This window comes from Monopterus albus, unplaced genomic scaffold (assembly GCF_001952655.1).
Source record: "Monopterus albus unplaced genomic scaffold, M_albus_1.0 scaffold271.1, whole genome shotgun sequence".
NCBI lineage: Eukaryota > Metazoa > Chordata > Actinopteri > Synbranchiformes > Synbranchidae > Monopterus > Monopterus albus.
Window position 1 is genome coordinate 465980 of NW_018128151.1, and position 9814 is coordinate 475793.

A 9814-nucleotide genomic window follows, 5' to 3' on the forward strand; every position below is an offset into this window, starting at 1 on the left:
AAGAGTCTGTAGTTTATTTCTCAGGCAGTAATAGTCCAGCATTTTGTGCAAGTGCTGCTGTCTTTATTTCTTTGGAAGAACATCTGTACATCTTAATTTCAACATGACGCTATCAACTATCACAAGAAAGCCTGCTAAGCTAAAATTTGAGCTGATATTTGAGGTAATAGAGAATGTGAAGCTGTCATCAAGCCGTTTTGAATTATGGGTAAATGTACAGTTTCAGAATATCACACATCCATCTGTAAGTTAATACAAAAATAAATACTATCCCATACAGCTACATACAGTAATAGATACTTCAACTACATCCAAATGTCCACTTTAGTGCTCAGTTTGAGCACAGGACAGAAACTGAGACATCTGCAGTGTTTGTGTTATCTCCCGACAGCTGCTAGCTAGCGCTAGCTCCTGAATCAAGAGCTGAGTGGAGCCGAGTTCAGGGTATAGAATAATTTTTCAGTCTGTCACTCTCATCGTCCAGATCTCTAGGTCTGCTACAAGTTACAGTAGCTACAGACAGCTAAGGTTATCCATTCTGAATTACAACAGTGGAGTGAGATTTAAACAATTTAAGCAATGTTTTAGCCAAACAAAACAAGAATTTATGCAGGTAAACACAGCACCTGAATGTAGCATGTTAACTATTTAAGTACTGGCATTGTTTTATGACAAAGTCAGACTAGTCAAGAACTAGAGCTGCAAACTGGCAAAGTGAGGTCATGGAAGATAAGAACATCAGTTAAGTTAGTTCTTTAGTTGTCATTCTGCCTGTGTCTCCATGCTCATGTCCAACAGAAGCCTATGAAGTTCCTGGGGGTCGGTGACAGGAAGAGAGCAAGTAAAGTCCTGGCAGACATAGGCTGTGGCGACACCACCCTGCTGAGACATGGAGGAAAGGACGGGCAGACGCTGGCACAGGAAGCTGTCTGCACTGCCATCAATGTGCATCAAGACCTGCCGAAGAGAGAGGGAGGGGAGAAAATGAGAAAAGAAAGAAATGAAAAAAGGGGATGGTAAAAAAAAAAAAAAAGTAATTTCTCCTGTTTTTTTTCCTCATCTACTGCCTGGAAGAACAAAACAAGCGAAAGGCTTTCATATAACAAAAACATAATTAATACTGCTGATAAACAGGTAAATAAAATGTAGTGTATACAGAAATATTAGGCTTTATACTTTTCCTTCATTATTAATGATAAATTCAAACCTTTCTTTCACATTTATATTTACCTTTAACTTTCTTTTTTTCTCCACAAAGTTAGCTAGCTAATGCAAATTAGACATTCTTAGATTTGTTTGACTTATGAGGAACACACATCAAATCGCACATCCACAAAATGTAAAGAACATCTCAATGTACAAAGTACAAAACTGTGCTCCTTGATAAAGACATGAGACAAACACTAAAAGGTGAAAACAATGTCCTAAAGACAGAAGCACGATATCTGTGAACCTCTAATTAGCATTAGACAGCCAAGATTATTAATGTTAGCCTCCTAGCTAAAATGCGTTGATGGTTGTTGGAAGAGTCTGTAAAGTGATGCTACAATACTAGCGTGTGGTACGTCAGTGGAGGAATAACATGCACACTGGCTGCTATAGTTTGATAAAGAAAGCTGGCGCCAGCAAGGCAGCAGGCTGGAAAAGCTGATCCTGTGTTTAGCCACTAATGTTTTGAGTTAACAAGCCATGCTGTGCTCTTGATTGCTCCAAGATATTACATTATAACCCCGCCCCTCACACACTCACACACACACACACACACACACACACATAGAGGTATGTTTCTGTAACTTCTGAGGACGTTACATGGACTATTTCTTGGAGATTAGCCTAACCTTAACCTTAATTCCTCATCCTAACATTGAGTGATTTATGTTTTGGGGAAAGGAAGTCGTCTCCCCATAATGTGACTGTGTAGACAGATTTATGTCCTGACAACATAAATAATACTAGCCCACACACAGAAACACACCACCACCCTGAGGCAACCCCCCATCCCCACGTTATTATATTAGCATCAATTGGAAACACTGCAAGGAGAAAATCGGAACTAGATATGATTAAATTCACTAAGACCACAAAAATAAAAAATGAAAAGAAGTAATTTAAATAAAAGAACAAAACAAATGTATTTTATCAACTGATTAGTCTGGAAGGGGGAAAAGCATTTTGTTGTCAGTTCTGGGGGCTCCATATGACAAACACACTTCGTTTTATATTAGTTTACTTCCTACAGTTGTTACTGTATGGCCAGACTAATTTGCATGCATTTGGGTTTCAATAAATAGAATGGAGATACAAGACATACTATATTTTTAAATGGGTCATGACTACATCTGGAAATAGTTTGAGAGTCTGGCTTGTCAATTTTGTTTCTTTTCTTTGTATGGCAGCAGCCCAGACACCAAGGAAGAATGTTAACACCAGGGGGACGGCAATCAGTGTTCACATCTTAAAACATTTTTACACACAAACCATCAGAGTATTATTTTTAACAGAAATCACATTCTATTTTTATTAATTACTCCAAGTAACTTCTCATACACATACCCATACAGGGTGGCAATTTAGAATTGCCAGTCTCCTCACAGCAAGTGGGTTCTACTCTCATGGCCAAGCGGGGGGGACTTTCTGTGTGGACTCTGCATGTTCCCTGGGAGTTTTCTCACACAGTCCAAAGACATGCAGGTTAGGCTGACTGGCAATCCTAAATTGCCCAGGTGGGTAGATGTAAATGAGAGTGTGAGTGGTTGTCTGTTTCTATGTGTCATCATCTTCATCATCATCAACCTTTATTTAATGAGGAAAAACCAGCTGAGAGCAAAATCTCATTTTCACTGGTGCCCTGACATCAAATAAAATCAGTATTAAGAACCCAACATCACCAGTCACACATTAAAACAATAAAATATTAAAAACAATAATAATAATAAAATCATAAAAAACAGTATCCAGATCACCTGTTACACACACAATTAAACTATAAAGTACAATATAAAAGCAGTTTAAATTGAGAATATGCAAACTATTCCATAGTAACAGAAGGACATCTTTTCTACTTCTGTTTCAGCAAAAAGGGGCTGCAGAAGAAGATAATCTTGTGAACGGGTCTGATACGTTGATGATTTATAACTCTGAAGGCATGTAATATATTCAGGGAACTTATAAATTAACATACAATGATGCTCTGTTCTCAATGTCAAAGATGGCCAACCTACTTTCTGATATAATTCACAAGGAATCTCCAGTAACAAATGTAGTAACAGCATGATACAGTGAGTCAAGTGGTTTCAGGGTTTTGGCAGAGGCACGCATATAAATTATATCACCAGTCTATTACAGATAAAATTGTTGCTTGCACCAGCTGCCATCTGTGACACTCATTACAGTAAAATCTGTTTCAACAGAGAAATAAAAGTCTAAGCTTAAGCGAAGCAATTAAACCCTTAATATCCAATTTCAAACTCAGCTTGTCAAGATATTTACACACAAAGACTTTGTCAATGACAGCACCATTCAATGTAACTGTATTTAAATCAAAATGGTCAATTTGACATCATTTTCTAGTATAGAGAATATACTTTGTTTTACAGGAATTTAATGTTAAAGATCAAGAAAATGATTCTGAACAATGTTAAAATCAGACTGCAAATGCTGGAAAGCCTGATCAATGGGAGGGGCCACTGTATAAATGACCATGTTATCTGCATAAATGTACAGTACTGCTGCTTACTTTGGATCCTAGATCATTAATAAAAACAGAGAATATGATAACTGTTGCCCTGACGAAAGCCTCACACTTTCTGTAACCTATCTAGAAGCCCTAATAATAAACACTAGCGGTAAGATTGTGCATCCTGCCATGAGGCTTATCTCCGGTTGCTGCCAAGCTGTAGTACTCTGCTATTGTGAAACATATAGAGATCTTGAAAATATTTTCTCATTAGACATTTAACTAAGTCTGGTACTTTAAAATAAGATGGCGCTTCCCACAGCTATGTAGTATGGAACCAAAGGCATTAACTAGATCAAAGAACACCACATGCACCTCTTTGCTGACAGAATTTGATGCCACATCATGCTTGTGTGCTCCAAGCATCCAGAAAAACCTGGTATTCCGGCTTTCTGCACTGAGGTGTCAATGAGCTTATTCCTTTCTAAATAGCTCGACGACCTTTGGGCCACTACTCTGAAGAAAATCTTCTACATTCAGAAGGCAAGTAGGCCTAAACTGCCATACTTCAACTGAATCTTTCTCCTTGGGAATAAAAATCTCTCCTGCTCTTCTCCATGACTTAGGAACAAGCTGCTTCTTCCATGCTACTCTGATAACGCTACTTTGATAAGCCTTCACAAAAACCTCAACACATCTGGGGCGTATTTATATTGCTTATAGGGCACACCATTAGGCCCAGGGGCTGATCCTGCTCTTGCTCGTCTAATTACCATTTTCACTTCTCTCAGTGTTGGAGCTTTGGTGTTCACAGGCTGTTCTACTGCCCCAATGGGGGGCACATTTACTAGCAGACTTAGATTCCTGCTCCTATCTTTATCTGCATGCATTTTTTATAAGCAACTACTCAGTCATGGTCAGTAGCTGCCCATGCCCACAACAGAGGAAAGACAATTGTGTGTGTGGTTCCCAAATACACTACAACACCAGTTTTGCACTGTCAGTACAAAAAAAAAAAAAAAAACAGTTAAATATATTAATTTATTGACAAGTGTGTTAGTGTGGCTCACAGTGAAAGGAAAGAGGATGGAAAGACATCTGTTTCTGTTGGTGTATGTGTGTGTGTGCTAATGCTATCAGACAGACAGCAGAGCAAAGTTAAAGAGAGGTGCCCTCCCCATCCCTAAGGCAGCTTCCTGTCACACACATGTCATTTCGTCCTGGCCCAGAACCACCCCTGGTTCACAACGGAGCAAGAAATGACACTAAGCACAGACAGAAGTGATGAAAGGAGGGAAAGAAGGAAGAAGACAGAAAGACAGAATGAGTAGAGGTTGGTGATACATATCTTCCCAGGTGAAACCCTGCCAGAAAAGACTGATATGTATGTCATTGTAAGATAGACTGAGGGTCAGTCAGAATGCAAAAGAAAAGGTACACAAATTATCCATCGTTTCAACACAGTTTGCAATATACACACTTAAAACTACTGTACATGACAGCTGTACGAAGACTCGAAATAATTGTGACACAGGATCTCTTAAAAAACCTTCATTGTGTCCATATGTGAAGAGTTATAATTCTAGCACTGGGGCTCAAAGTTTTGAGATGTCAATGAACTAAAGAAGAAAGTCTGTTTGCAGTCTTCCTCCTTTAAGTGATTAAGACTTCCAGGTCTACATGCATCAGCACAAAATTAATGGGACTGAGCTGATTTTTCACTTGATCATTGTGTGAATGCTACCAAGCTAACGTTAACACGATTTTCAAATCACTGCTCTGCCCATGTACAGCCTCACAAAATATCTAGTGTGGCTGTCACTATTTCATTTATTTCTTAAAGTAAGGTACTGTAAAGAAACACTTTGGTAAACCTAGGTTTTGTTTTGAATATTTTATTAACCAATCCAGTTCTAGAGTAGCAAGCAATGTGTATGTGGGTACACAAAAGGCTCTAAGACTTGGTAACTTGCTCCACTCAGACATTTAAACGCTCATTGGTGATGGTAGCCAGTTGCACTCCTAATGCCAACAACCTATCAATGCCCGTCTCCTGCCAATGAAGACTGTCTTGGCAGTGGTAAGATATTTCTGTTTCTATCAATGTGGCGCTTGATAAATAAAATTCCTCCGTAGGGAATGATGAAGTGCTTTATCTTATCTTGTTTCCTCCACTGATGCTGACAAAACTGTGTGACACAGCTCAGAGTGTAAATAACCACAGCAAACTATGGATCACACTGAGCACTGTCAAGGCTTGTCTGTAAACAGTTTTTAGTCTTTAAGACACACAAACACACACAGGACGACTTGTAAGAAGTGTCATGGAATGTGGCCATAATGGTGTGACCGTTGCTATGGATACACGAGGAGGATTTTCCTGCCAAGAGGAACCCTTTCCTCTCCATCTCAACTCTTCTTTTTGCTTGTCACCTTCATGCAGTCCCCTCCTTATGCCCAGACAGCATCTAGCCTCACGCTTTCAACTTAAAGGTCACACTGCAGTCAGCCTGTGTCATAACAACACTACGTGCCTACACCCCTGCCGACTGGACCAGGACAAGTGTGTTTATACGTGTGTGAGAGATGGATAAAGAAGACAGCAGAGAGAGGCAGATAATGTGCGAAATGTACACACAAGTCTTGTGAATTTGATGAAATGAATGCCAAGTGTGTGGTCTTGGATTCTGTGCAATGCAAAAAACTGTGTGATAGTGATAGCACACAGCACAGTTGGCTACACATAAGAGCACAGTCTCTAACTTCCACAGGGTTAATCCCTTCATACGCTGGGCAACCCTGAAACAAACACACAACACACACATAAACAACTCCCACCCATTAAATATCCCTACACTGACAGCTCCCTCCTACTCTCCCCATCCAAACCAGCCAAGCTCAGACACTTTAAAAGAACACAGTGTACCTGTGCTGACAGCACACACAAACACACACGCATCTTAGCGAATTATTTTAATGTTTTCCTTCCCCTCGGTTTCTAATGCAGCTAGCAATTTACAGGCCAACCTCCATCAGGGAGGCAGAGCCTTAGAAACACAGCGAACACACAAACGCACGCTTGTGAGAGCTGCTGTCATACCTGAGGAAAAGTGATGACGGTAGCTGTGAATAGTGCAGCAAAACATGTGGAGATTTGCTTCCTCCATCCCTCTCACTCTGTTGTTTTGTGTCTCTCATATACACCTACACACTAACAACAGAGGGACCTGCTCAGTCATCATGACAACCAGCCTTTGGGCCACCGCACCAGGACAGAAACAGACATACATGCACACTTGGACAGTAAAATAAGTGACAGAGATGGGTAGTGCAGCAGAGCAATATGTGCCGTACACATTTTTGGTCATGGGTTGACATCAACTTCACCATCAGCTTCATTCACCTATCTGAATTTACACCAGAAGAGAAAGAGAGGGGAGAGAAGGGCGCAAGTGCCAGAGAGAAAATTAGGCTGGAGCAGTTAAAGAGGGAGGAGGAAGGCAGAGACAGTGACAAGCCAATCAAACTGAAACTACCCTTTAACTAAAAACAGTAACTACCAGTCAGTATACACATCTCAACAGGTATTATTAAATGTTTGTTGTATGTCTGTGAAGAGTCTAGGTCATGTTGATCATGGTATATGGACTGGACTTGCTTTAAATCACTGAAGAGGTTTCTTAAGTTCTGTTTGACTGAGGGCATAATGTTATATGCAGTATGGAACAGACCTGTTGGACACAATTATTCATGTCTTTTAAAAATACCTTTTAATTATTTTTATGTGACATTTATATGTTTATATACCTCCCCCTTCTCTATTAATTATCCTTTTTTTTTATCTCGTTCTGTTTAACAGAGCTTTCCTACCAAAAACTCTATTCAGAGCCAGGCCACTATTTCCAATGGTGAGAGTGGCTGCAGCAATACAAGGTCAACTGAACACCCCAACATGCGTCTGATGGGATTCTGTCTTTAAAAGAAAGCATTTGCTATAGCAGTAAACATTTTAGTGTATAGCAGAATGGAGGAAGAGTAATTTAGTGCACATCTTAATTTCCAAGGTTAGGATAATCAGGATAATCACCTTTATTTGGCCAAGTATGTTACACACAAGGAATTTGTTTCTGGTACAGAACCAAGGCAGTCATCTGCAGTGCCAACTCAACCCATGGCTCCAACCGTCAGGGGCAACATGGGGGTTCAGTGTCTTGTCCAAGGACACTGACATGTGGACTACAGGCACCCAGATTCCAACTTCCATCACTCCGGTTAGGAGACGACTGCTCTACCCACTGACCACAGTAAAACTACTGTGTGATCCTAGTGGGACTTTAATAAAAAAATATGCTACTTCAATCTGACAACCACATCACTGACACCTAACAAAAACTACAAAGCACACAAACACACTTGTGTGTCTTGCAGCCTACTGTAAGTTAGAGTGAGCAGATGAGCCCGTTCTGGCGGTGAGTTCTGTCCTTTGTCACACTGGGTATCAGTTTTAAGTTGCTGACAGTCTCTACAGGACCCACTCCATTAAATCACCAGCATGAGGACCACCGGCGTGAGATGTGAGGACGCCTTGGTGTCTGAGCTGAGTTTACAGCCCCTCTCTTCAATCAGACCCTGACACCTACAATATACTTCATCAGCTTATGGTGTGTTTCCAATGAAAGGGAATTTGGTGAAGCCATGAAAGTTAATAATGTGAAGGGTTTCAAACCGGACGTGTTACTGTACAAGGACAAATTAAGTGTCCTGATGCATCACGGATGGTAAAGACTTTAACAAAAATGTCATATCTTCAAGTGCTACATGGGTCCATAACTATAAGTACAGAGGAATTTAAGTACTTTTGTAAATATATCTTCTCATTCACATGTTAAAAAAAGACTAAGATTTCAGGAAACCATCACCCAGGCAACTTAGCCAAAGCGTCTCTTCACTTGTAATATCCTGGAGTTTGAGCTATTTGACTTTCTGCACCGTTCACTGCCCTGCAGAAAAACACCAACACTTACAGGTCCTTTCTCAGTGACGATCTACGGGTCTGTAAACATTTTCCAAATCAATATGTGTCCCACAGTTTCTCTGACTGCCATAATTAGCCACAGGACACCTGAACTACACTAAGTGTGACACTAATCAGTCCCTAAACTGTAAATTAAATAAATTGATCAGTATGTTTTTGATACTAGCATCTAACATCTATGGTAGAATGACAAGAAGAGAACCACACAGCATTTGTGGAAGGAAGGACATATAGGCAGTTAATAAGTACAAAATGTACACTATTATTTGAGGATGAATTACATAAACAAGGTAGACTACACTTACTGAACTGCATGAATATCAACTTTATACAGCTCATTAAATGTCATTCTGTGGAAGGTCCTCCAGCATGTAGAAGCTCAAAAAGATCTCGGCATGGTCAATAAAAAAAAACGCTCAGTGATTTTGCTATTTTCAGCTACCAATGAGATTATGGTTTTGTTGAGTGTGTTTCCAATTGTTCTGGCCACACAAACTGTTCAGTTATATCAACTAAACTGTTTTTCTTCAATGTTTACATGAAATCCCTGTCTTATGTAAAAACAAAGTTGTTAAAAATCACAAATTTCCTGGCCCTTTCATTAACCAGATACAAATGGTAAAAAAAAGAAGATAAAAGTCATATTAAAAATAATAATAATCACAAAGCTAGGTTATGTGAGCCCTAATTTATTTTATTTGGAAAATAGCAAAACATTTTTTTGCTTGCTTGTATAATTATATTCATGACTATTAAAAGTATTACAGTAGAATTGTTAGTTGGAACATTACATTTAACATGTGAAGAGTGCTATCAAAAATAATCAAAATGATATTATTGATGATATAGTGGTCAAAATTAACAAAATTATCATTAACAAAACAGCCTGTAAACTCAACATGATCACTCCTTCTTACAGCCCAAGGAAAAGCCTCTATCACACATAAAAGCATGGTTAAAGTAAATCTGTGTGTTAAGCCCCACTACACCCCTGATTATACAGGTGCATCTCAATAAATTTGAATATCGTGGAAAAGTCCATTTATTTCAGTAATTCAACTCAAATAGTGAAACTCGTGTATTATATAAATTCAGTACACACA

At 39.3% G+C, this 9814-nt stretch overlaps 1 protein-coding gene across 1 annotated transcript in view; it reads right to left on the bottom strand.

Moving 5' to 3' along the window:
- Positions 1-326: 326 nt before the first annotated feature.
- spata20 (spermatogenesis associated 20) overlaps positions 327-9814 on the bottom strand; it is a 38801-nt gene continuing 29313 nt past the window's right edge. Inside the window, exon 16 of the mRNA XM_020622038.1 lies at positions 327-957. Within this exon, the coding sequence (XP_020477694.1) occupies positions 763-957 (195 nt within the window). The 3' untranslated portion in view covers positions 327-762. The remainder of the gene's footprint in view (positions 958-9814) is intronic.